Source organism: Corvus cornix, chromosome 5 (assembly GCF_000738735.6).
Source record: "Corvus cornix cornix isolate S_Up_H32 chromosome 5, ASM73873v5, whole genome shotgun sequence".
NCBI classification, from domain to species: Eukaryota; Metazoa; Chordata; class Aves; order Passeriformes; family Corvidae; genus Corvus; species Corvus cornix.
In genome coordinates this window covers 23,677,335-23,705,173 of record NC_046335.1, presented here as the reverse complement: position 1 = coordinate 23,705,173, position 27,839 = coordinate 23,677,335, and the positions used below count along the sequence as shown (strand labels likewise).

Here is a 27,839-nt window from a genome sequence, read left to right as displayed (position 1 = left end):
ATGTACAATGTGCTTTTAATTTGGGCCTCCTGAATGGAAGACTGAGGTGGAAACAGCTGTCTGTCTTGTGGCAAACACAGTGCTGAATTTTGCCGACTACTGGTTAATTTTTAACAGCTTTTGCTGCTCAATTACTTTCAGTTTCTTCTGATGTGATTTCTAGAGCTGTAAAGTCACTCCTTGGTTCAGCTCAGCTGAACACCTCAGCTCAGATAGGAGGGGTAGTTTGCAGCAGAGGGAGACAACTCATTGTGACAGATATATTTTAAAACTGTCCCTCATTCTTTCACCCTCTTCCCTGCCTTTCTCTTGGTGCTTTATTTAATAATGGTGTCTCTCGTGGAACTAGCTAGTCTTAAAGGCTCCATGGAAAAGATACAAGGCAACAATAATATCTGAGAAAGAAAACAATACCACAACATCTTGAATATTGTTAAAAATGCTTTAATTACTAAAATAGACAATTCAAGATATTCTGTCTTAGGTTCCAAACACCAGCCTTTCTCGCATTAGACACTTGCCACTCACAAAATTAAAGCATTGTCCATGGGCCAGATTTACACATATGGTTGACCAGTATCAGAAATTAACATCAGAAAGAATGAGTTCTTAACTGAAAGCCATGACTTGTGCTTCTGTAGTCACTCATATTAGGCAGTTCCTGTTAGTGGCTGGCTAAAAGACATTACAAAGGAAGAGATAAAAATCAGGACGGCAAGTAGAGCTCTTCTCTTAAAAGGCTGCTTACTCTTTACTTTAGCTAATAAATAATCTCATTGCACTAGGGTAAGTGTGAGGACTTGACTGGGCTGTCCAGATCCCCCCACCCACTTGGGTAGTTCAGATGTAAACAGCAGGGGCTCAATTCTGCAATTTCTTGCAAAACTTAACTTTTTAACAGAGTTTTTGTTTCTCCCATAACTGAAGGATCATGCCAGTAATAGCAGCAGTTTTGCTTCAGTTAATGAATTGTGCCACTGACAAATGAAGGCCCTGAGCATTCAGATTAAATTCAACTTTGGTATTGGGAAGCAGATGCTCCCCCCTAGCATTTGTAGTACCAGAGTCTGAGGAAAAGAATGCAGAAAAAACATCTTCCTCTGCATGGTACCCTTCTAGCCCCTCCTTGCTTCAGACAAAACCCAGCTCTCGAGCACTCCTCAGGGTTAGTGTGTGTTCAAGGGGGGCAGATAATGCTGCTGCTTCTCCCTTAGGTAGAGCATCCCACCTACCCTTCCTCTTCAAAACACAGCCTCACTGCTGACAGCTCTTAGCCTCAAGATCCAGGAGTTTGTCATAGCACTGGCTCAGACTGAAAGATGACTTTTGGATTATTAAATTAGCTCGTTCTCAGGATAATGCAGCCTGGCCAGTAACCACTGCATCCTACTTCATGTTTTTTGAGAATACAAAAGTGTTCACTGAAGACAAAATGAAATGCATTTGCAGTCACCTTGTTCTGCAGACCAAAAGCATGCCTTGCACCCTTGTGCTGTAAAACCTGAGATATGAGAAGGGGTAGCTTAATCAGCCACAGGAAAACTTGCACTGCTAACTAGAAGAAAAGGACTAATGTTCACAGGCAGATTTCTAAGTCTCCAAACTGTTTGGCAAGACCATTGAAGCCATGAGTGCACTACTTCCTCCCCTTGCTGGGAATTACCAATTATTTTCAAATCCAGTTTGCAGAGAAGGGAGTGTGAGGGTAGTCTTTGGTTTGACAGAAGCAGGAAAGGTGTTTTAGAGCAAACAGGTAACTGCAACTGCCCAACAGGAAAGTATTCATCTCAAGAGATCAGTGGATTAAAGTTTCTGTTAGTCACACAAGTAATACCTCTTTGTTGTGATGGGTAAATTCACCTGTACCTTATACATTCCTTGGGGAAGAGACGACAGTAGCAAGCTGCCAATTACTTCATGGGGTGGAAAAAGTCTCTACAGCTGTTCTTACTTAGGGCAATGGATGGGTTTCAAATGGGAAATCACACCTTAGAGCTCACTCCAACAAAATGGGCTGTGGTGCTTGGACAGCTCGATGGCCCAGCAGGTCTCGCTGTGCCTTGGGATAGCACTAGACTTTTGAGTGAGCACCACCTCAAGTCTGGTGTCCTGAATCAGTTCACCCAAGAACCTGAGGAGCACCAGCAGCAGAGGGAAGAAGTCTGTGGAGTGCCTTGCTGAGAGCAGAGAAACAGAACTGGCTCTCAAAGCAAAGTGAGCTGTCAGATCAGCCATTTCATCTGACTGCAATCCCCTTGTGGGTGGAATGTGACAAGCACATCTTCTGGCAGTGGAGTTTCAGTAGCTGGCACTGCTGCCTCGTTGTGCCAGCACAGCTATGTGTTATGACTACATGCTAAATGAATAAATTTATCAAGTCGTAGTTGGATGTACAGTGTAGCTGTACAGACTTGTGAAGGGCAGCAAAGCTGAAACAGTCAGGCACACATTCTGCTTAGGAAATGACTACTGCCTAAAAAAAAAAGGCTTGGTAAATTACTATGTTTTAGCCAACATCTTTCCCAAAATCATGCCCAAAGTGTACTTATAGCAGGCCTTTCTTGAAACACTGGAATATTTGTGCCATGTATTAGCTAAGCTAGCAGCTGGATTCTTGGAACACTGAGGTTGGCAGCAGCCAGAGTTGTTCACTTTTCTCTGAATGACTGTTGATGCTATTTTTAATTTTTGTATTTAACATCTCACAAGCAAACTTAAGTTATGTATGTTTAAATAGAAGGGGTAGGGGAGTCACGTGTCTGTAGTCTGCCACCACATCCAGGAACTCTGTGCTTCTAACAAACTTGCTGGTGAAAGCTGGTTTTGAGCCCCTTGCGTATCCTCTGCTGGAGTTTAGACCTTTTGACTTTCTTAAGGCAGATTCTGGATCATTTATGGCAATCACAGTTATAAATCATACTGTGGCAACTCTCATTAGGCAAAATGCCAATCCGGGATAAAGATCAGTCGTGTATCTTTGGTCCATGTTCTGCTCTGTGACCAGTCCCAGCTGAACAACATACCCGGAGATTGCAATTTACTTTCTCACCCTTTCAGAAATGCTGAAGTCCACAGCAGCATCACAGGTCAATAGGTCATCCCCAGAGACTGCAGCAGGTAAAAAGTAGCACCCAAAGTCCAGCTTGTCTCTATGTTGTTTACTTTTTTTGTCAACTATAAAGGAAGAAAAACAAGTTGTTCCTGACAGTTCTCTAGATTTGTATGTTGCACGAATGACAGCAACCACATGTTACAAATCTGGAAAGATTCAGTAGATAATTAGCCAGAAAAATGAACTACTGCATGTTGATTGACAGGGATTTAACTGCTTTTGCTCACCTGTAAGACTGTGTTGTCCCTAAATCCAAAACCTTCCTTTAATAAAGCAGTGATGTAAGTGAGATCCATGCAGAGGAAAGGACTGGCTGAGTTGTACCTCTCCATGTTATCACAGACTAGAAAAGGACAAAAGAAAAAAAAGGGGATCTCAGCAAAATAAGAGCTTTAATCCACATTGTACATTTGAACTGAACTCAAGCCAAAGCTTACTAAAACAAGCCACCCTCTTCTATTAGTGGGTATATACGACACGTGGTACATGCTACAGAGCTGTTCTACAATGTTGGAGAATAAACCATATAGTACATCCAGCTTCTCTTGACTCCATCATAAGTACATCTCTTATTACAGTAACATAATCCACACAGCTCTTTTGAAGAACCTCTGCTCAACTGATAACTAGCAGGGTGTTGGTAGGCTACTTATTTTTCAGGAATCACTTGTTTTCCTCATCTATTCTCCATGAGATGGCTCCAGCAATGGATTCCACCTTCTAGGATGGCAGTTTACTTTATTTTCTCCAACCACACATATCCAAGGAAATGGAAGAAGCCATTGCCCAACCAACCGCTCCCTTGCTGCAGCTAATCAAGGTTCCATAGTCAGGGTGACAGTGACTGGGAAATGTATTTACACTAAGCATCATTTTCTAGACCTACTGTTACTGCCCTGTTCTACCGGCAGCAAGAGCGGAGTTCACTTCCTTCTAAGAAAAGATGAGCAGCATGCTTCTACTATTGAAAGGAGGTAGAGAAGAAGTAATTCAGGATCACAGAATTGATCTCCTGATGCTCCTGAAAGCTAAGTAAGTGGTTTGATAATGTTAGGTAACGTCTTAGCCATGACTTTGGAAATAAAATCTCTTTCTATCCAGGGAAAAAATAACAACCAACCCACACTCAAACTTTAGAGCCTAATCCCCCTATTCAAAATCATCCAAGTTTCCAGGGAGATTAAATTTAACTGAAAAATCATTAAAATTTAGATCTTATTTTAGAAAAAAAAGTCAGTCCTGAACTACGTAATTAAGTATCTTCTGCTGAAAAATAACGTCTACTAATTCTCACAAGAATGATCACAGTTCAGAGGTAACTTGCTTTTAGACATCAGTAGCCAGGCAAGATGGGAGCTCTTTATCCACAGGAGGTACAAAACCAGAACAAGCATTCAGGAAAAAAGACAGGGAGGTAAAGGAAAGCAGAAGAGGCCGTCTGACTTTAAAATCCTTTACTCTCTCCCTCCATTTTGTTAGAGATTAAATAGGATTTAAGGTGACAGACTTACAGAAGTCAGCGCTCTCTTAGACTCAGAGAGCTGCAGTTTGACAGAAGGAGCTCTTGATACAGCAAATTCACTTTCTTTTGTACTGACACAAACTATCTCCTTCTCCTCAACAGAGCCCTAAAGCCACCAACCCCTCACTGCTCTATCAGTATTGTCTTCTGCATCAGTTAGAGGTTTTGACTAATAAAAGCAACGTGACAGGTGTAAGAAAAATAAAGATTAAATAAATTTGCTTTTCTTCCCAGTCAAACTCACATTATGTACTGCCTACACATTCATATTTCTGTTATTTCTTGTCCAAACCGGTTTCCCAAATCATGACAATTACCTTCTTTGGCTTTTCTTTCAAAATCTCTCACTTCCAAAACACCTCCTTGTTCATAATCTGAAAAAGATGTGAGAAAACATCGTCATAGACCTGATAGCATCTGAGTTCTTTATCTCAGTTGACCCTAGAGTGCAACTCAGTGATCCTGCACTAGGAGTGAGACCTCTTTGGAACAGAAGTCAGAGCTGCAGGCGTAACTGAAGCCCTGAGCATGTTTCATGTGCTGAACTCTGAACACCAAACTGTAGTGACAGATAAATGTCATTCCCTTGAGGCATTTTGTGTATCTCCTCTTTCTCAATAACATTCCTTTCCTCTCCTCTCCATGGTTCCAGCCTCCAGGGTTCCTCTGTCTGCCTTCTGGTTGACACATAGTAGATTATCCCAAATTTACCGATTAGGTTCGTGTCAGCTGCTCGATCATAGTAATAGGAGAAAGCATAGAAGGAACTTCCACGAATCTCATCTGGTTGGTGAAGTTTCCCTTTGACAACCTTGAGTACTTCTAAGTAGCAAGGCTTGAATCCTGTTTCTCCTGTCAGGAAAAACACAGATGGGGTGAGCCAAAGAGCATATGCATGAGATGGAAGAAATAGTGGCAACAGGAGGAAAAATGAAAGAAGCAGAGATTAAAGCATCAGAAGGAGAACTTAGATATCCCTTCTGTAATCCAACATGGCACCTGCACGCAGGCAAGGACTCTAGAACACCATCATCAAATAGAACTGGTTAGAGCAGATCACTGCTGTGTCTGAAAGAAACACCACGCAAACTACTTCCATATCAGACAAAACTCCCATTGACGTGTTCTGTAGTCAGCAGAATCTTCTACATTTGCTGCCACCTGTTAGATAAAACCTTGCTTTCCCTCCCCATCACACCGTAATTTTACCAACCCACTCCACACACACCAAATCTGCAACTCAGCTCTCATGTTCCCTGATCTGTTCAAGCCTATGATGGTAGCAGACTCACCCTCTCTATGCAGCATTACAGACTTATTATTATTAGAGACTCTTAAGAAATAGTTCCACAAGTGAGATTAACTGGTAGGCCGAAATGTTTGTACCCTAACACAGACAGAATTTGTGCACTTTGCTCAAAGCTTGAGAAAAACCTGCCTTATTTGCACAAGTAATTCTTAACATTTCCTATAAAAGGTATAATTTGTAGTAAGAGCTCACAGTCAGAGGACAGGGTACAGGTCAGCTACTCTTACAGCTTCAAATTTTAATTTGGATTTCTCAGAAGTCAACCTCTACAAGTGGGCAGGTATCCTTCGTATCCCAATCATCATCAATTAACTGGTTAAATATTTGACAAGGAAAAACTCAGATTCTGGAGATAAGACTTATTGTAAAAGAAACAAGTCTCCTCAATTTACCTTCTTTGTTGCCACCATACCGGTATTTCACTCCCCCAAAGTGCCACTCTGCCTCCAACTGCCTCGGCAAACAAGAACTGTGGAACATTTGTCCATCCACAACTGGAATGAGAGCAGAGAAGAGTCAGAACGCACAGAATTTAACACAGATATTGATCAATATGCAGAACCAGAAAAGGTTGAAAGATCTTTAATAAAAAGTCTTTAAGAAAAAGTACAAAAATCTGAACTGATGGATGTGGCACTAACTGATTACAAATTAAGGACCTGTCTCAAGTCTGGAAAAGCTGTGTCCGTTTTGTCCTGCAAACAGCAGAGCAGCTGGCCTTGTCATTTCTTAATGAGATAAATGATACAAGGATATCTGGATAATGGTTCTTCCCCCCCAGAAGACAAGAAATTAGGTAATAAACACACAGATACACGAATCCTAATGACAGCAGATAACCAAGACAAACAGCAACTGAGCAATGAAGATGAACTCCTAAGGCGGAGATCAATGGCCACTACAGGATCCACGGAATGTACCTTTGAAGGGTTCGACCAGAAATACTGTAACTGAGAACATGATTATTGCCGCACACAGGTCTCACATAAAAAGCAAACTTCTAACAGAATGCTTGAGGCAGACTGTGGGACAGCAAAATTTACCATGTGATGGTTAGGGAAAGGCTCAAAGGCTGGGAAAGGGGGGAATCAAGGGATCAGTGAAGTGCAAGTATGGCAAACCAGAGGGGACTATAAAAGAAGACAAGCACAAGTACGCAGGCACCTGGTCAGTGTGCTTTTCTGTGTGAGCCTTGTGACCAATCACTGCAGTCTGTCCTATCTTCTTCTTAATCACTATTCCCAACTATTTTTGATTTGAGTACACTCCAGTAATTATCACAAGTCCAGCTAGCTGTCAAGTAAGAATCCAGAAGGTGGAAAGACCCCATGTTCTGGCCAGACTAGACAAAAGGCCCAAGCTCTGGGTGAGAGACTGGAAAGACTCAGGAATGTGAGTAGGCACTCAGGTTAGTGAGCGAGAGCATGTGATGTGCTTGTGGGCTTCCATCTAGACTAGGTGGTGCACACAACAGCTCTGGGGAACACCACAGGCCAGGCAGATCCCAGAGGGGCCTACAAAGAGGGTTCGGCCTAAGCAGCAACCCTCAGGAAAAGGATCTATTCATGCTGTTTTATGCTTCTGTGGATGCTTGTAAAGCTGTGTTTGTGGCTGGCCATGGTGTTTGTATGTTCCCACATGTGCATTTCTGGAATTTGCACTCAGGTGTCACTGCTGGCTGAACTTAAAAATAGGGAAAAGCAGCTGTCTCACAAGACAACTCCTTAACAAGTGGTAGCTATTTTCAGACAAATATATACCATCAGAAACATAGAAAAGCACAAGATACAGAAGTGAAGACACACAGGAAATGGGCTGCTGACACAAAGAAGTCTAAGCATCTCTTCAAAAATCTTGGATGTTTTATCATATGAACATACCTTCCATATTCAAAGCTCCAAGAGTTGCCAGTCTTGCAGCTTTTAGTCCAAACCCCAAATAGCTGTGAACATCAAAGACAGACATTATAGTCTTAATTCCTGCACATCTGGTATGCTTTACCCATACCCCTCTTCCTAAGTCCTGGAACACCCAAACCAAATTTCCTTCCTCTGTTTCCCACAAGGCTCCCCTCTCTAAAACAGAGTTCCCTTTGCCAGAACAACCCCAAGGGCCAAAACAGTGACACAAACCCAAGAAATACAAGGGGTTGTAAAATAGGTAAATCTAAAACTGCAGAAAGTGGTTAGAACTGATGTGGTATTTATGCAAGATGATCATGAAAAGCAAAAATGCACCACCAAGGTGCATTTACAAGGGAGAAAGAAGGTATGTGCTGAGTGCATAAGGAATAGGGCAGCCAATCTTATATAACACACACAAGACTATGTGCTCTTAGGGCAGAGTGCAGAACCTCCCACTAAAAGGGAACTGTGGCTTTATGTGAAATTCACCTGTTTGACTCCACAAGTAACTGCTACATTCATTATAAGCTAGAATGTGAACAATGTTATGGGAATGTCATCACACATTGTAGCAACACAGATTAAAATCCTGTTGACCCTTTCATTCCCACCTCTGGCCACTTACCACTTTTGTCATGTAATTTTAAATGTCTGCAAAATACTCAGAGTTAAACTAACCTCCAGCTCTCTCTCAATTTTTAGGAGATGATTTTTCAATCCCAATTATTTTAGGTGATCTAATAGACTGTATAGATGACTACAGCACTCATTATATCAGCAAATGTAAGGACTAGGAGAGGATGACTATTAGACCAGCTCTGCTGTCAAGTAAACAGATTCTATAACTGACTGAGATGGTAATGTTCACTCCACTAAGGAAAAAGTCTCAGGCAAGTCCTCCTTCCAAATCTCTGATCATGCTTAGTTCTGACTACTGGCACAACATCTACCTTTCTGCTTGTTTCAGAATATTTGGCTTGAATCCAGTAATAAGAATTCTTCTCCTTAAATATGGACTCATAATGCTTTCTCTTCGTTTGACAGACTGCCTAATATTCCATTGTAGTGACATTAACCATAAATCTGGAATGTTTCCAGCCAACTAATGCCATGTTCCTCTTCTACTGTTACATGCAGGTAAGTAGTAAAAATGTCATGATCTGTGCTGCTGGTACCAGGATGTTAGCTCAGGGGCTGCAAAAAAAGACTTATTTCCCCAGCAGAAATAGTAATCTTTTGCTCCTCACCTGTGGGTGTAGAGCTTGTAGGTGCTATTAAACATTTCAAATGAGGTAAGAAAATCCCCAGGGGTTTCCTTCAGAGTTTCCTAAAAGTTAAGAAAAAAATATTTTAGTTTATATTATGCCATAGAGAATCACCAATTTTAATGTAATATCACAGATATACCCATAGAGTTTACTGCACACTCATCTGATCTGCTTTGAAAACAAAGAACAGTTTTTCAATGGTGCCACTGCTGTAACATCTGCAGCTTTTAACACTGATTTATTTATATGCATCTTTGTGTTACTTCAATGTACACAAGCACAACAGATCAGGATGAAAACACTTCCTAATTCAGGCAACCTGAATTTTTCTAGAGTACTTACATGCTACTCTACATGTACAGAGTCCCCAAAAAAAATCAGCTGCACTAGAAGTGCTATGAACTTTTGCAAGTCACACTAGGCACCTAAACTGAGGTACTCAGAAGAATTAAAAATACAAAGTATAAGGCCCCATTTTCACCATGTCAAATGTCTTGCCAGTACTCAAGGAAACACTGTGACCACTCACTCCCAGTCTTAGGGCTGCTTCACCTAAATTAGCCTCTTGTCTCACCACCTGGAGTTTTCTCCCTCTCACAGTCTTCCTTCTGTGCACACCTCCATCCCACTGGTACCCTGACCTATCTTCTTGACAGACTAACTCACACTCTTGTAAGGCTGAACCACTTTAGCGACCATTTACTGTTTCTTCATGTCCAGTCCCCAAACTCTGAATCCCAGTTTCTGTCGCACCTCATGGCCTCATTCTCCCATCCCTTCTTGGCTCTGTGCACTTCCATCAGACACTGTTATTCTGGGCCAAGCAGCAGAATCTCCGAAAGAATTGAAGCTGCACAGTCCTGTAGTTACCATTCAAGTAAGGAGATCCAGATCTGGGTTATTTTTTCTAGAGTCCAAGCCAGAAGCCTGCTCAAAGCTGAAAGGAATGTGGCAGTACTCAGTTTGAGCTTCTCCTGACCAAATACATATCAAAATTTGTTTTGGGTCTCAAACTGATTATCACTGAAATGACAGTCACATCCTTGGCCTCATACACACAGACTCTGCCATATTTTGAGTTCTGTTTCTAAACCTTACATCACAAAAACTTTTTAAAAGGAGAGATCCTAAAAAAAAATTAGTTTGGGGAAAACAATTGTCTTTTTTCATGCCCTACTTTCACAAAAAGGAGGCAGACACCAGACAGACAATTTCATAATTATTATGATTATTTTTCAGTTGCTTTTAACTTTGGCAATAATGCCATGAAACTAAAATCAGCTCCATGCAGTTATCATTATATGTTCTCTACTTGCTTGTAATTCATATTTAATTAATGAATCTCTTACTATTACAGTATTTTCTTCAAAACTAATACAAGAGCAAACATGTGTCTGCCTCAGACTGCAGGAAGGAAAAATCCCCACTGCAAATCAAAGGGAGGCATACCCGCCAATTCCGTCAGATGGGAAAAACTCCCAAAAACATGCTGAGCTTATTTATTTGAACTTGACAACACAGGGGAGAAGCAGACATAGTACAGAGAGGCAACATGAACCTTGACTCCACACTGCCCTACAAATTCACACCATTAGTCCTGGTCAGCAGCAAACACTCAAGGCTTTTTACTGCAAGGCTCGAAGGGGAAATTTTAATCCTAAATTGCAGCTCAGCCTATTACACAGTTCTATTTATTCTCCGAAACCCTGACATGCAACACCCTTTCCTGTTGGTCCAGTGCCCACTTCAGCAGGTGTTATCAACACAAAACAGAGGACAAACCCAGCATATACTTGACATTTTGCTGAACAGGATAAGGTTGTATGTCATGTTTCAACATAACACACGACTGCAGAATTAAAATATCCTGATGTGAAAGCCATGTGTTTCATGGTCACCAAACATCCTTTGAGAAGCTCAAGTTCTATGAACAAAAAATGTTAAAGAAATTATTCCTTCAGAAAGAGCAACATGAAGGTCCAGAATGCTATAGTGCCTTTCCATTACTCATGTAATTTTCTCATGCAAACTGCAGACTTGGGTCCCAGTTCAAACCGTTTCTAAAGAGCTATAGAACTACTAAAAAATCCAGCAGAGATGTCTGAGGAACAGAGAGGGGAGTTCTCAGAAGGAATGAGAAGAAATTGATAAGAAAACAGAGAACTGACTGCGCTACTATTAAAGACATTTACCCCATACAACACTCCTGCCCTCCAAAACTTAGTGAAGATCTGTTATCAGACTGGAATGGGGAAGAAAAATAAAAGATAGAACAGCCCCTACATTTCTTCTAATATTCAAGAATACTGCCTAGAAATGTTCTACATTTGTTGAATACACAGTCATATCAATATTAATAAGGCTTTCCCAGCCTGAGTCTAGAAAACAAAAGCTGTGTCGTTTTGGTTTTACTCATTTGTTTTCTTTTTATTTCCTCGTTTTTCAGGCTCCTTTGTTTGCAAGTGCCTATCAGCCAACACTGATCTCAAAGGGAACAGAAATACAGATGTTCTGTAAACCACAGATGTTCTGCTTGTGCCACTGATGACAAAGCGATATGACAGGATGCAGCTGTGCTCAGGTCTCTCCACCAGCCTTGCAGTCCCAACCCACGCACTTTTAACCACTCCTCACCTCAAACCGCGGCAGGAATGTGATTTGGGTTGACGCTCCTCCCAAGTCCAGAGTCCCAACAGTTTGCTGGTTCTGGCCAGACAGCTGCCCTGCAAACAACACCATGCTCAGAACAGCCCCAAGTTCACAAATGCTAAAATGCAGACACTGTGTGGATGTTCAGGCAGCCACCAGGTAATCACAGTATCACAGCAATACAGGAGCTGCCCTCTAAAGAAAAAACCTCAGAGAGAGCAGATAGGCAAACAGAAGGTATTATGGAAAGATTCACAGACTTTCTTCCTTGATTCCAATCTCTCTTCCAAAGAGACAAAAGCAGATAAATCTCTAGGTATCAAGCAAAAGATGAAAGTAAGAGACAAAGTATCTCCTGCAGAAGGCTCTCAGGGAGAGTACACAAATTTTGTAACCATCATACAGCTGTTAAAAAGCAGTGGGGGAGGAAGTGCAGTAAGAGCCAAATCATCCAGAGCAGCTTTTTTGCTTGGTCACGTATCTCCCAGAGTGCTGATTTTCTTATCACTAGATTGCATTCCCAGAAGCTCTTAGGGCCATAGTGCTAAGGCACCATGCCCTGCAACACCATTGTAGTGGCACAGCTCACACTGGGATGAAGAACACTGCAAGCCCTTGTTTCCCACACATCAGCAGTACCACTCTCCAATACATTAGAGAAACCAGCTTGCCAGTGCCTCCCAGCCCTGTGTAAATTCTGGCACCTTAGTGGTTCAGATGTCTCCTTCTTACTACAGACTCTGGAACACAGTCTGCCCAAGACAATCCACTGCTTTAGCACTGGTCACAGAGTGGGGAGGAAAAGCATGGCCAAGGCAGAGGAACTTAGGGTGATCACCTCCACAGAAGAGACTCGAGTTCAAGCTTAGAGAGCAGTTACACAGAATTAACTACCTGTCAAAAAGTTCACAGTGATCCAGGCTAAAATTCCTGCGAAGAATGAAAAAAAAAAAAAAAAAGTCACCACTGAATACTCCCATAATCTCCTACCCACTGTTACCAGCCCTCCACATGTTATTTATTTACCTGGAAGTCATTACAAACTTAATCTAACCACCCCAGACTTCAGAGACTATTTCAAACTCATAATTAAATTTTATTATGCATTAGTCATTCACACAAGCCTCATGAGTTGGAATAGGTAGGACTTTGTAATATCCATGCAACTCCAGCATGCACAAATCATATCTATTATCCAAGCAACATACAAAGAAGTAATAAGCTGACACAATGCACAAGCTTCCTTGGGCCCATTTTTGCAGTCCAGCATTTCAATTCCTAATCTGAAAACTGCATTCACACCACTCTGTGTTTTAATCTTGAGGTTTCTATAATTACACTACAGACAGAGCAGCAACCAGTAAAATGCAAACAGCTCCTTTGACTCCAGTGGCTTGCTTGACACTGGCATGATTCTCACCCAAACACAGGCAAACATATGACAGTAGAAGAGGTAGGGATTTTAAATAAACTTGGCAAGCTACCCTGTGCTCTATTATGCCTCATTGGTCCTGCCCCCTGTCAGTACAACAGTTCTCCTGACTGTACAATTCACCCATTAATCCTAGTGACAAACTACACACTGCACCATACTTATCAAATACTTGAAGACTTTATGATACTTCTCCTTTTCTCTCGGCCCACGTGGACAGATTTTGGTCTTTAATCTTCCTCAATTTATTAGTTGTTTAAGCACTGTGATAATTCTTCTTGGTTTCCTTCAACACTTTCCAAATGGGCAATTTATCTGCCATAAGGAAGTGTTCTGAACTGAACATAACATGACAGGATGGCTCTTTTCATCAGGCATCCACACAGATGATTATTACTTGCCTATTCTCCAAGGTAGTATGTCTGGATATGTAGCCAGAATGTTAGAGTGTTTTTTTCTGCACTGCAAAATCATTGTTCATTCCAAACCTACAACATATTTTACCTTTTCTTGTATTTTACAGTACTTCCTTGCTACTTTACTAGCTGTATTTTTCCCAACAGAGTATTTTAAAAATTATAATTTACTTATCTATTTTTGATACTTGCCAATTATCCTTCATTGTCCTCTAATAGTCACAATCCTTCCAATTTTAGATTGAAAATTGATGAGCTAATCATAACAGGTTATTTTTAATTCTGATATTGCAGAACTTAAAAGGCACTTTCCATAAGCTTCCCAGCTTGCTATATATTGTCATGTAGCCTTTCAGAGGCTACACAATCTTTTTAGCACTATTTCCCAAGAGCAGGCTTCAGCTGGTCAGCCTGCATCAGCCTGAATACTTATTGTTGAGACAAGGTTTTGTTCCAAAGCATGCGAAATCTCTTTGTGTATCTGTGTTTGTAGCCTAACAGCTGACCAAGTAACAAACACCACCTTGGAAGGGCAGGATTGCATTGTTTCAAACAGGGCAAGAAACCTTTTATTTTTTTCCCCTTAGTTTAGGGACCATTTCTCTTTCCCTCTCATGTTCCTACGATACCTCTCTTTTTCCCGTTTCTCTTTGCTTTTACCTTTTACTCCTCCTAAAACATACCTTCATGAGATCCGTCCATGATGCCAACACTGTCCTCTGGAACAAGAAATGGTGATTCCTCAAAGACTTCTTTCACCTGAGGGAAGAAATAGTGTTTAGATTTCTTGGTCTTCAAAGTCTTGTTCTGCTCTGAGGTGCTCTGAGGGTGACAAAGTTTTGTTTTACACAGCAGTAGAAAATAAGACAAGTGTGTGTAGAGACTAGGAAAGAAAGAAAAAAAGTTTTGTAGGTCTCTCTCCATGCCTTCCACCACAGCAAGACAGAGGATTTCAGGAACAGACAAGACATTCTGTGAGTTTCATGCTATCATGGGATTACAGTCTCTTTTCATAGATGACATTCTCTTAGCTAAACAAAATAGAGAACTGAATGACAAAAAAGAAAGATGAAACAGGGAGAACAATACAAGTGCATCCACAACAACTTAGTACTACCTCTGAAAGCAGAGCCTGAGCTTTCTCCTCTGACAGCAAGCGAAGTCCAGCCGTGGCTTTTAACACTACTGGGGTCTTCTTCCAGAGATGAGGTGGCACTGCATCTATGGCCATGTCCAGCAATTTTTTGACAGTTTCAGCACCCTGAAAGGAAAAATTCATTTTTCTTACACTTTCCTCCTACAGGCCATCAGAGAATAGGCCTCTCAGTTTCTCCTCAAAACTTGTGAAAACAGTATTCAATAGCAGAAGATACCCACACCCAAGATAAGTACAAAAACCATGCTAGACATCTCATTAGAACATTAAAGAGAATGTTAGCATTGGAAGGAAAGGTTTATTCATAAATTTTAGGGAAGATAAGTATCATTGTTTGCGGAAGGTATTTTTTGGAAAGGATGAAGGGAGGTGAGGGAACCGATTACCTGACAAACCTAAATATCTTGCAGTATGATGAAACTAAATGGTGCAATTACTGACTGAGGCTACCAAGGCAAAGGGAAGTACCTGTAGATTTCCCTAAATGCAACATAAGAATTCCAACTGTGTCCATAGCAAATATTGTAATTAAAATGCCAGCTGTGCAATGGTTACCACACAAGGTACAGACATCACTGCTGGCTCTCAATTATTTTCACTGCTCTAACAATTACAGTTTGGCACTAGCAACAAACATTCTCCTGTGAAATGCCTAGAAATTTCTTTTGGGGTGAGTTCTCCTCTCCTATCCAACAAATAATGTTTACTGAAATCATAGGTGATCTTATTAAAATTTTTTAAAAATCAAAAATCCATTCACTCTTCCATAAAGTGTCACACTCAAATTCCTGTAGTATGGAATCCAACTGAGCAAAATGCGAAACCTGAAACCCCCATTATGTTACCCCCCCCCCCCCCCCCCAACTTCAAGGCTGCTAAAGCACACAAGATAGTGTATCTAATCTATCATTTCTCTGGCACCTCCTTTAGTTTGTGAAAGAGCTTCCTGTCAGTGCAGGGTGGCTGGAAAATGGCAGCTTACTTCAGAACTGAGAAAATTATTTGTAAATGAGACAGAGTATGCATTTACTCATATTTGGGGTAGCTGTAGGGGAAATAAACATTGATGCTGCTGGAGACAAAAATCACTTTGTCTTTGAAATTCTCAAAGGCGTATAGTCTAGTTATATAAACATTTAAGCAATTAATTAAGTCACTGTTCCACTGACGAAATATGTAGAACACCAAGCTCCTATTTCGCTGTGTAAAATTAACTCACAAAAGTAGAGGAACAGGTTTAGAGACACAGTGGTAGAACTTTTACATTTCTTCTTGACTTTTTGCGATGGCAACCAGTAATACTTGAACTGCTTGGTGGAATCTAAGTGATATTAACAGCAAGACCAACTCCCAGGGAATGAAGGATAGTATTACCTTTTCAGGCTGATCAGCATATGCAGACAGACCTGGCTTCACAGACTCAAAGATTTCCCCTTCCAACTCTGGAAGGTTTTCTGCACAAACAAAACATTACATGATACAGTCAACAACTCAAATCTTTTTCTTTAAAAGAAAGGCTGCCCTCAACTCCTGTAAAGTGACTATCCTTGATTCCCCTTGCAAACAAGATTATTCCCCTCCTAAAATAAGTCTTGCTCCTTCACTTCAGGAACATATTTAGCAGAACGTTGCCCTTGTATCCACCAAGTCCACAAACAATTTATGAATAACATGTTGTTATAATTAAAGTTATCTTCATTTAGCATTTGTGACCTATAGTAAGTTACAACAATGCAACATAACTGTTGCCTATTCTTAATAAAAATTCTTTCCCTTTCTGTCCCCAAGCTAATTGTGAAATATTAGTGCAGATTAAGACACACAATCAACTCCCAATTATCCTTAGGTGATTCATCCAACTCACAAAGACAGAAAAGACTTGACTGTGCTCAAGTACTTGGCTGAGAAGCCAAACAAGTTTGACCACTGCTCCCAGAGCAGCCTGGGTGTAGAAGCTATCCCTGAGTATCAGGTATTACAAGCCAGGCTGAGTCCAACAGAACTGGACCTTGTACCAGTCCTTCCAAACAATGGATGAAGTCATGCAAAGACACATCAGTACTATGTGACACATAAGTCCAAGCAACCAGCCTTTAACCTTTGCAAACCTGCTGGCTCACTGTACCCAAGCTAATTCATCCCCCTGAATCCTGTCGCATGTGCAGCCAAAACCGGGCACCTCTGCACCATGTGAGCAGCAGATACACTGGAGTGTGGTGCATCTGAACACAGCTCTCCTGGAAATGGCTCAGACCTTCAGTACTTAATAACGCTCTAATTTACTGATTTTAGTTTGCTACAACATGTGACAAACATATGCAGAATTCAAGTATCTCTTGTGAAAATTTAAGCTAACATGCAACCTGACAAAAATAGCATAAGTATCTTTTCATCTCAGTGAGATATTCCTTTTAAACAGTTGCAGAGACGAAAATGTTTGAAAATTCAGAACTCTCCAGTATACCCAGAATTGTATCTCAGACTCAAAAGACCTACGGAAAAGATATTTACACAGCAAAACACCACGACAAATGGACAATAAACACCTGCAGGAGGACCATTTGAAAGACAAACTGTAGAAATCTTCAGCTCCCCTCAAATGCCGAGCTGGCAAAAAACAAAACTGTTTTGAGCAGTTGAAACCTAAGTCAATGTACATGGGGGTCTTACCTGGGCTCTTCTGCACAAAGGTGTAAATATGAATACGGGTTCCAGTGCTTCCTGCATCAAACATGATGCCATAAAAAGTGTTTGCTTTGGCATTTATAGGGCACACATTAGGTGGAAAGAAATCCTGAAACCACATTACCCTGTTTGAATGTGAAAGAACAAAAGGCAAAGAGGAAAATGCCAATGCTATAAGGATGGGAAGTCTAGAAGATGCCATCTTGCCAGGACCCTTTGAGGCTGTCAAGCATGTATCAACAATCACAGAGCTGCAGAAGGTCCTGAAGAGAGGAAAAAAAAAGCAGGAATGGAAATTACCAAGAGCTCTCTCCTTTAAAACTCTGTCAAAAAAAGAAAATAAATAAATAATTCTGTACACATATATTCTCCCTTTAGGTGCTTTTCAACACTCCAACCAAAAAGAGTTGTTTTATTGCACTTAGTGCTACAACTACATCTAACTGATTTGTTCTTTCAGAGTAAAGGTTTCTCCATTTCCCAAGCACAGAAGAGACAAAGTGGTTTGCTTTCCAGTATTTCTAGTTTTGACTTTTAGACTATTTCCTTCTCTTATCTGTCCTGCAGATTTTCAACACTCAGAGTCCCCAGAACCTCCCAAAAGTCCAAATATTACCTGAAAAGAAGCATCGCCAGAGGGGAACTCTGGGCAGAACCACTTTACTCTAACATTTACACACTTGAGATGCTGTGGCAGAACACAAGTGTTATTCAGAGTCACAAACAAAGAGAATTTCATCTCAGGCTAAGAACAGCTGCTGGGAGAGATTAGCACACAGAATGAAGGGATATCCTTCCAGCACCATCTCCATCTCCGAGAAAAGCTTGTGCTGCTCAAGAGGGGCTGAACTGAAGTGCACCTGGGCTCTGCCTCTCAGTATTTTTTCATATTTTATTTTTATGTATTTTTGGTTTGGTTTTTATTTTTAGAATTACGAACAACAACAACAAAAAAACCTGCTAGCAAAACCCACACACCCTCACAAACCTAAAGCAGTTGCCCTGAACACTCAGGTTGCTTACACAGCTTCTAACACTTTCCCAGGCCAAAGGCCCAAAGCTGTGTTACACAGTATTGGACATCAAGATACAACTGCATCTCCCCTTTAAGACCCATCTCTTTGCATGTATTTTTTCCTAAGAAATGCTAATAAAAGACGTGGGCACAGAAATTATGGGGTGCCCAGGCAAAAAGGAGGAGAAAATATAGGCATCTTTAACAGCAGAAAAGAGCATGTGGCCAGATGTCCCACCATACGCAGTATTGCCTGCACCAACCTACACACAGAACACTCAGCATACAGAAGGTGCAAACAGCTCCTTATCACTTTCCAGACACATGATAACACATCCCTCCACCCACAGCACTGAATGTTCTACTTTATATGGCTGTTCATCAGCTCTGCCCAAGACCCTCACCCACGGCTTGCTCTTACATTTGACTGTCTTTTAGCAATCTGCCCAGCTCCACCATGTTCATTCTCTTGAAATATTTACTTCCTGTCTCTATCCTACATTTATTCATTCCTAAACCCTCTCCTTTCTATGTGAGCCTGCTACAGCCTCTATTTCCACACACCTTTCTCCCACACCCAAAGAGCTCACTTATACTCCACTACCTTTTATCCCAGATTCAGCCCTTGTAAGACACTTACTATTTCCATCCTTCACCTTTGTCCCTAGTGAGATTAACTTTTACCCATTCTCAGCAAAAAATGTCACATTCCTTGGGCATCTAACTCACTCCAGCATTCTGCTATGTCTAGGCCCAACAAAGTGCACAGCCCACTGCAGATGGGTAACCTCACCTGTCTGCTGTGACCTTTATTTTTATCCTCCTGTTCCACACAAATGCAGAGAGATGCAGGCAGAAAGAAACACAGACTCCTGATCCTCTCTGCTTTAGAAGCACACTCTTGAAAAGAACTGACCACAATTCCACTGGCAGACAACAGCCCTGGCCACTGTCTGTGACAGATCAACTCCAATTGCAGTAATTTCTAAAGTATCCACATTTTATGTTGAAAGGAGTAAATACCTGGTTCTGTAACAAAGCCCTCTCCTGAAGAGAGTTGATGAGAAGTGCCCAGCAGTTTGGCAGTTTTGTAGCTATGGATTTGTACTAAGATGCAGCTGGCATTACCCAGGTTTGCTTCATCACAGCAAGGAGGGCTACTGAAAATCCAAACAGCTGCACTGTTTTTACAGAACATAAGAAGGAAGGAGGGGGGGGGTGGGCATTAGTGAGAGCCACCTTCCAGCAGGTTCGAAGAGGTGTTCTTATTCTCACGCAATGTAAGGATTTTGTTTGATGAACTATCACAAATACAACCCAAGCACCTGCCTTAAGAACAAACTCCAGAGTCCTATTACAAACAGCACATGTGACACTTATGTAAGCCTCAGAATCTCAGATGATCCGAAAATATCTGAGCAACTGCCATCATTAACTCATACTTTTCTTGCCAGACCTACAAGAACCTTTGCCTCCCATGAAACTCCCTCACAAAGTTTCTCTTCTCTATCCTTTTCAGATATCCACCACTATTTCACACTTTCTGTTTTTTACATTTCCCCTGACTTTTTTTCTTTCCACTTTTATACTTCTAAGGACAAATAAAACCCCAACGAAACAATAAACTCACAACCGATCACCTTGGAATTTTATTTTTCTTCTCCCTCGTTAAGAATGAAAAAAGCACACTGAACCTCTTCAATGAATGGTGAAGTCCATTCAATCAAGTACACTAGCAAAACAATGTCCACAAGAAGAATGAAAATAGATGAGAGCAAGAAATCAGAGACAAGAGAGAGAAATCAGCAGAGCATAACAGAAATGGCAATAGAAAAAGAATTTGGAAAGACAGAAGCAAAAAGAAAAAAAAGTACGGAAAAAAAGTTAGGGTAGGGATAGACAAGAGATAAGTTACTGAGAAGGAAAAATATTTTCAAAACACTTCCTCTCAAACAATTTAAAAGTCCTAGCTGGTATCAGAATACAACAGGGTGGAGAAATTGAACAACAAACAGAAAAGAGAAAGCAGGTAATTGTAACTCGAGCACAAGCTCATTAATGCAATCAAGCAGTTCAGCAAGGTAAAACTTACAGATCCCCATCAGTAGGCTCAGTTACTGTCTTTCAAAATGAGCAGCAATAATCAGCATTGATTATGAACATGGTAGGCACACACCTGAAGCAGGATGGAAGCAACAGCTGTTCCACTCCAGAGGTTCCTAATGAAAACCACCTTCAGAGCACCACGGCAAGAGACACTGTGTCTGCACTTCTTCACCTTTGCTGTCAGCTAAAAGGAGTGGACTATGTATCAGGCAAGTTATAAGGTCATGAAGGCACACCAAACATCAATTGAGTTGCTTTATTCAAATTTGAGCTTATCATTGCTCAATACAAGCAGTGAAACATGCTCATACAACCACGCAGGATGAATTTCACGAAGTTGAAAGTTAACTGAGTTCAAGTTAGTAAAACATTTACACAAATGCTACAGGTGACCTCAACATCCCTGAGGCCTGAGCCAGCAAAACAGGACAGAACACTCATTTCCCAACACAGAGGAACACATGCAGATGTCATCTGTATACAGCAGATTTTATGTACTAAATGAAAAAGCTGCACTACCTCCAATATAAAAATCTGGGAGCTACACAAACCGTATGACCCAAAAGTACTGGGATGTTGCATAGAGACTTCCAAGACTGAAAGCATGAATAGGAAGAAAAAAAACCCCAACACACCACAACCAAACTCTCCTTAAACAACAGAAGTAAAACAATACCATAATAACAATTAACCTTAAGACAGCAAAACACAACCTTACTTGGAGTTCACCATACACAGAAACACTGGTATCTCTGTTTTCAAGACAAGAAATATTCAATACTTGACTATTTCTGACAAAATAACATGCAAAACACTAACCACACAACAGAAGCATCTCCCTGTAAAAGGGAATGTGGTCTGAGGGAAGGGAAAAGCAGTTTACCTAAGATACACAAGAATTTCCATTCTGTTTCCTAACATAATATTGGGAAATATTTGGGGATACACAGAAATATTCAAAACTAATTATAAATAGTAATGATACATAAAGAGATAGGCAAATATTTTAGGAAACAAGCAAAATTACATAATTACATAAATTAATATTGTTCTTCCATGCTGAAGCACACCAAAAATCATTCAGAATGGAAAGTCCCCTGTGCTAAAAGAGTAACAAAATCTATTTTCCAGATGAGCAGCTCTTGTGGTCACAAGATCCATCTCCCAGATGAGAGCTTTAACACTTAACACTCATGGCTAAGTAAGTACTTTTCAACCTTTCTTTTTTTCCCAGAAAAAAAAAAAAGTTATTACACTTTTTCTGGACTTATTTTTATCTATTGAAAAAAATAGCTTTCTTGGATTGTTGTGACAAAAATTTAAGCTTCTTAAAAGTACACTGTTTAGAGGACACAATAGAAGGGATAACTGAATTCAATGGCAGAATTTCCCAGTATTTACATAAAAATAATGGCACAGTATTCTTTGCGCGCATACATTTTCAGTAAAATTCTGACTCTAGAGCTTTAAACCGCAGGGACAAAAAGTAGAACCAACTCACAAACACGCGTTATCAGAAGTTTTAATCTTTCTTCCCCCGTACTGAGGCTCCAAATACACACTATTTATTTATTCACATTTCTGGCCAAGTGGGTTTTCAATTCTACTCCTTAATTAGACCAAGGCATCTTTTCCAGGAGACCGCTGCACTTCCTTCCTGCGGTGTGGGCACCCCTTCAGAGCCGCGAAGGCGCACACCTGGGGGGGATCTAACGGCACCTTTTCCTGGGACAACTGGTATTCCTGGAAAACCGACCTTGGGTGCGCACAGCTTTGGGGCGCTGAGGGCTTTGCTTCCATGCCAGGCTGGGACGGCTCCGGTGCTGACTCCCGCAGCCGCTCCCCGGGAATGCCCTGGAGACGGCGCCTCAGGGCCCCCGCTCGACCCCGCCGCCGCTGGGGCTGTCGGCTCTGTCCCTGCCGCACATCCCGGCGCCAGCGCGTCCTGCCTTGCTCCATTTCCCACAGCTGCGAGCTAAACCCTCGCCCTGAACGCGCCTAAAAACCTTCCCTACCTTCCTTTCCTCTCCCCCGGCAAAAGCCTCCGGTCCTCCCTGTGCCCCGCCGGCGGCGGGGAGCGCGGCCCGGGACTCCGCGGCTCTTCCCGGAGTCGGCACCGGTGGCGCTCGGCAGGAACACCCCGCAGAAACGCCCGTCCCTCCTCACCGGCCGGCCCGCGCTGTCACTTGACCGGGACGGAGCGTCCTCCCGCCCGCTCCCAGGAGTAACGGAGACGCCGGCGCAGCTTTCGCGTGTCTCCCGCCGCCTGCCCGGCCTCGCACCCAGCGGAGCGCCCTCCCGGGGCGCCGGGAGCGAGGACGGCTCGGGGGGGCTCACCCAGCCCGGAGCGGCGGGACGGCGGCCGCCCCGCGCGCGCTCCCGATCCCGGCGCCGTTGGCACCGGGCGGGGGGGGAGCGGCGGGCGCGCGGTGTCCATGGCAGCGCGCGGACGCTGCCGCGCCCCTCCCCCCGCCCCCGCCGGCTGCGCGCGCTCACCGGCCGCTCGCGGCGCCGCATCCCGCCGGCCTCGCGTGCCGCGTCACAGCTCGCCCACGTGACGCGCCGCCCGTCGCGGGAGTTGCGCGTGGCGGGCGCGCGCCGTGCGGCCTCCGCGGGAACGGGCGTCTCTCCCGCCGGGCCCCGACACCGCTCCCGGCGCGCAGCCATCGGCGGCACGGCTCCCGATGGCGGGGCCGGCGCTGTCGCCGCCGGCGGGCGTGGCGGGACGGCACGAGCTCCCCCCCTGGCACGCAGCCCGTCCCGCCGGGGCCGTGTGGGGCGGCAGCGCCCCCCGCGGGCGGGAAGGCGCGTGACGGGCCGGGCTGCCGGGACGAACGCTCGTGCCCTCCCTGCCTGCCGCCCGCGCCCTCCCGCGGGAATTCGGCGGCCGGTGTTGGCGCCTCGACCCCTTCGCGAGGGACAGCTGAACACCGAGCGAGCCCGGCGGAGAGGCGCGGCAGTGGCCGGGTCTTCAGCACGTGACAGCACGGAGAGGCTGAAGCGCTTGTTCAGCTCGAAAAAAGGGAAAGCTGGTAGGGAATCTGCTGGGTTTGGCTGCATAGAGAAAACGGAGCCAAACTCTACTCGGAACACAATGAAAAAGGAGCCCTATGCTGTGGCTCCCATTTGCTCTATCACAAATTCTTTCATTTCACCCCTATTCCTACTCTTCGAAATCTAAGTACCAAGCAAACCCCTTTTACAGTTAGAAAAAAACCCTGAGAATGGAAGTGAAAGTTCAATTACTTTAGCATCGTATTTATTGAATAAAAAGATACAAAGCTCTGATCCCCAGGACATTGATGAGGTCAGTTGGTAGGAGACTATTTTCTTGCTTATGTCCCAGTGCTTGCTTTCAGCTTATCTAGTGTAAAAGATCTTACTTGGGCATTTTTCCAGCTGGCGTATTTTCTTTCTTTTGTATTTTCCAGCTGGCGTATCTATCTGTTATTTTTTCTCCTTTTCTGAACTTCCTCAGCACTGCACCACCATCTGTAACCAGACATCTGCAGTATAAAGTGGAAACACTGGAAATGGCCCTATGGCACGTGGCCAGAAAATCTGTGAGAGAAACTGTGAAAACACAGCGCCAACCAAGTATGATGGAGATCGAAAAACTGCAGCAACTACTAGAAATGAAGGATTGAGAGATGCACTGAGTAAAGAACGTAGCCCAGAATATCTTAAATGACGGGATTGAGGTGGAAAGGTTCTATATAGATGCTCTGTAACATGTGAATCTGGAGATCATATCCAGTAGAAAGCATTAAAAGGAAAAAGGCCCAAACTGTCTGTAACAGAAAAACTGTGGAGGCATGTGCAGGGAAAGAAAAATTTCTTCAAACCAACACATTGAAAAGCAACATAAATAGCACAAATAATGTGCACAGAGACCTAGAGGAAGCAAATAAATGCTATTGGTATGGAAACATCGAAAACTAGTCGCTATCTTCCTAGATAGACACCTAAAAATCCTTTGCATGATAATATTTTTTGGATTTGGAATACTTATGGAGACTTCTCTAGTGAGAACAACTGTATGAGTTGCAGTATCCTACAAATTAGTAATGACTTTGTGGGCACCTAATTTCAACGAGATTATAACTTTTGGGTCATTATTTCTATGGATTAAACTAAAGGTAAACTCAAAAGAGTTCTTTGCATATTCTGCCATGTCCTATGGAATTTGATAGAGAACTTCCAGTATAGATGTGCTTCTGTAGTTTTATTTTAATAATTATTTTTGCTTCTTTTTTATTTTATAGGCTTTGCTTTTTCTGGCATTGCTCTTTCGCTTTTTACTCATTCCACTGAGCTAACACTGTTTTACATATACAGAATCCATGAGTGATATGTCTTTGAAATTTTCTTCTAATACACTGATCTTTTCCATGTTTTTCAGGAGAAAATAAAAAAAACATTTTGAAAAACTGGATATCAGTAAGTTGACATGGGAACAAAAAGAATGTGTTCTGCAATTGCTTTTTGTCCAAATGAATGGCACAAATCCATGGTAATCTTTTATTTCTTCAGTAGGTGGATGCTGAACAGGGCTGGTTACTCCAGGCCAGGGGATTCCAATAAGTTCTGAATCTAACAAAAGAATCTAGCTGTGGCTTGGTGTGAGGTACTTTTAAGTTTTTGAAAAAGTTGATATACTATATACTGATTTTGTACATGCACTAGACTATACTGCTAGATCTTTGTGTACTGTGTCAGAAGAAAAACCTGTGGAGGTAAATTTTGGCATTGCTAAGGTCAAGAGTAGAAGTCAGGAGAATTAACTTTGCTCAGTGCGGTGGGATTTATTTTGTTCAGTCATTAATGGATCTCTATCCATCTTTACCAAACGAGTAAATAATGTCTGTTGTGACAATAGCCCTCCCCATGCATATTTCCTTATAGTAAGAGTATTGTAAAGCAAACTTCCCAGTATTAGGAAGTACAAATATCCACAGCCAGATTATGAAAAGTTTACTTACTCTATGGTTCATTGCTCTCTGCATAAGAAATGTGGGAGCATGACTTTAGCGATATCTAAAATATAGCTTACACTGGAAATTCAAAGTTCAAGCAGAATTAAGTAGATTATAAGCTGTGAACTGGGACATAAGATCTATAATAGTGTATCTATATGCACATGAATGTTTGTGTGACAAGAGTGAGGAATTTTTTATTCATTTTAAAATCTGTTGTTGTGTTGATCTTTCAGCAGCAGGCATTTAGACTCAGTTTTCATGGGAAAAAAAAAGTCTCATGACCCCCTAAAGCCTTCTCTTATTGAAAAGCAGCTTTATATTTTCTGGAGGATGCTCTTGTGAAAGTCCATTATCATACAGGGAGACACATTTTCAGCTAGCCACAGTGAGTTTTGATTAAAAAGGCAAAATCTATGCAGCTGATGTTGCGTTCAGTATAGAATCAGGGAGGGTGGACCATGATGAAGACTCATATGCCTGATTTTCAGATATCAACTCAGATACAACTTTATTGCTAATTATAACACTCCAAGGCAAGCAATGTCAGCTTACCCTGGAGGAATACACAGGGTGGGGTTCTGGCATGCACGGCTTGTCAGATGTGAGGCAGTCAAGCACACAAGCCAAAATGTAATACTCAGACATCAAATTACCAGATAAAGTTCATAAGCAGGAGCCCTGGAGGCATTTATACATAAAGATATAGAAAGATGTGAGACACTTCCTTTGGAAAGGTAGGCTGCCACTTTCCAAAACGGAAATGGAAGTGGATTGGAGCCTTTTTTTGACACAGACAGAAAAAAAACCCCTAGGAGTGGAAGTCACAGGGCCCAATTGTTAGAGGTGGTTAAGCCATTTTAAAACAATTTTTGGTCTTAAGAGTATTAAATAGTTTTTAGAATCTACATTTCAGTGCCTTCTAGGCAAGAAACTATTTTTAATAGTATTCAAAGGGTTGACTATGAAATTGTATTTTAATAGTCTAAAGAAATTTATTATGAGATACTTTAGACTTTTGTATAACATAGAAGATACATTATTTAGCTTATTTTTATGTCAAATATTAAATAATAAAGGAGAATAAGCAGATGAGTGGAAAGCAGTAACAGCAGTGAGATGAGGCAGGTAAATCACAATCAAATAGCATCTGCAGCTTGATATAAAAAGGTAGTTCATTATTAAAAAAGGAATGTACAAGATTTGTATTTCTAGTACAATTATTTAAAACTATTCACGTAAAAATGTTGTTGGAAATATGGATAATTAGAAAAGATGTTTGCACAAAAAGATCATGCAGGTGTCTAAAATATATCTGGAGAAAGTGCAGGGGTAGTCCTGCAATTCTTCAGGGATCAGGTAACCTTGATAATAGACTGCTTTTGTTACAGGAGAGGATGGATTTTAGAATTTCTAAAGGAAAGATATAATGGGTTTTAATAGGACAACAGAAAAGTCAGAATAGCAATACTGATTAGGGAGAAAATTAAGGCATTTTGAAAGTAAATTACTGTAGACAGTATTAGAGGCTGTTAATTAGTATTTCTTTCCTAGGTGCTTGAGTGAATGCCAATGTCTTAATGGTAATTTACCTAGAATATTTTACCTTTGCAACACAGAAAATACTTCTCCCAACCTAATATTTATTACACAGCAGGCCACATTATCGGATTCATCATCTTCTGCAGTGATCCTTCCACATATTCAGATGTTAACACCATAGGGCAAATAAGGCAGCTGTACACTTCCCATGAACAGCAGCCAGCAATTAGCAACTCATCTGCACTATTTATTTTGAAAGTTAGCTTCTGACTAAGGCTGTGAGTTCGAGATCCCCTGTCTGTTGCACTGCTGCTTTGACCGTGTGTTTGAAATCCATCTGAAATATACTTATTTTTCTCCTTCTTAAAGAACTTATTCTTGCCCAAGCCAGGACCTTGCAAGACCCTGTAAAAAACACTAGGATTTGGACTAGTGGTTAGAACCCTGTGTATAAAGAGTTGGTACAACTTGGTGAAGATATATTTTTATTTTGTAATAAAACCATTCACGTGAAGCTGAAGAGATTCTGTGATCAACTTATGTGTACATGGAAACAGAAACAAGGCATTCCTTGAAATGCTGTGTGAGGAAATCGATACAGACATCCCTGAAATACTGTAAAAGGAAGATGTATACGTGGGTTACAAGAGTTGCAGACTCTTGTAACCCCTCCCTGTGAAGAGGGGAATAAAATCAACATCACACCTACATAAGGTCTTGCCAAGGAACAGTCATAGTCTGCAGAAA

General features: G+C 41.9%; 1 protein-coding gene across 4 annotated transcripts; it reads right to left on the bottom strand.

The window, feature by feature from the left end:
* Positions 1 to 423: 423 nt before the first annotated feature.
* On the bottom strand, positions 424 to 23,150 carry ENTPD5 (ectonucleoside triphosphate diphosphohydrolase 5 (inactive)). 4 transcript variants are annotated; one of them, XM_039553436.1, is made up of 16 exons: positions 22,590 to 22,943; positions 20,645 to 20,758; positions 17,439 to 17,716; positions 16,143 to 16,222; positions 14,730 to 14,873; positions 14,296 to 14,371; positions 12,659 to 12,694; positions 11,750 to 11,838; positions 9,095 to 9,174; positions 7,824 to 7,885; positions 6,336 to 6,437; positions 5,346 to 5,486; positions 4,952 to 5,008; positions 3,340 to 3,455; positions 3,050 to 3,174; positions 424 to 675 (listed from the first exon to the last, which is right to left on the bottom strand). In XM_039553436.1, the coding sequence occupies exons 3-15, from the start codon at positions 17,653 to 17,655 to the stop codon at positions 3,088 to 3,090; spliced, it is 1,287 nt and encodes a 428-aa protein (XP_039409370.1). In that variant the 5' UTR covers positions 17,656 to 17,716; positions 20,645 to 20,758; positions 22,590 to 22,943; the 3' UTR covers positions 424 to 675; positions 3,050 to 3,087. The 4 variants fall into 4 exon arrangements, with proteins under 4 accessions (XP_039409370.1, XP_039409369.1, XP_039409367.1 ...); XM_039553435.1 differs by lacking the exon at positions 22,590 to 22,943 and adding an exon at positions 23,071 to 23,150 and having other exon boundaries at positions 424 to 3,174; XM_039553433.1 differs by having other exon boundaries at positions 424 to 3,174.
* Between the last annotated feature and the right edge of the window lie 4,689 nt (positions 23,151 to 27,839).

Excerpts from the sequence above, each read along its gene's own strand:
- ENTPD5 (XM_039553435.1), bottom strand. The coding sequence starts at position 17,655 with ATGGCATCTTCTAGACTTCCCATCCTTATAGCATTGGCATTTTCCTCT. Across the intron at positions 9,175-11,749 it reads CATTCCTGCCGCGGTTTGAG|GAAACTCTGAAGGAAACCCC; the intron begins GTGAGGAGTGGT and ends CTTAACTTTTAG. Across the intron at positions 7,886-9,094 it reads TACAAGCTCTACACCCACAG|CTATTTGGGGTTTGGACTAA; the intron begins GTGAGGAGCAAA and ends TGATGTTCACAG.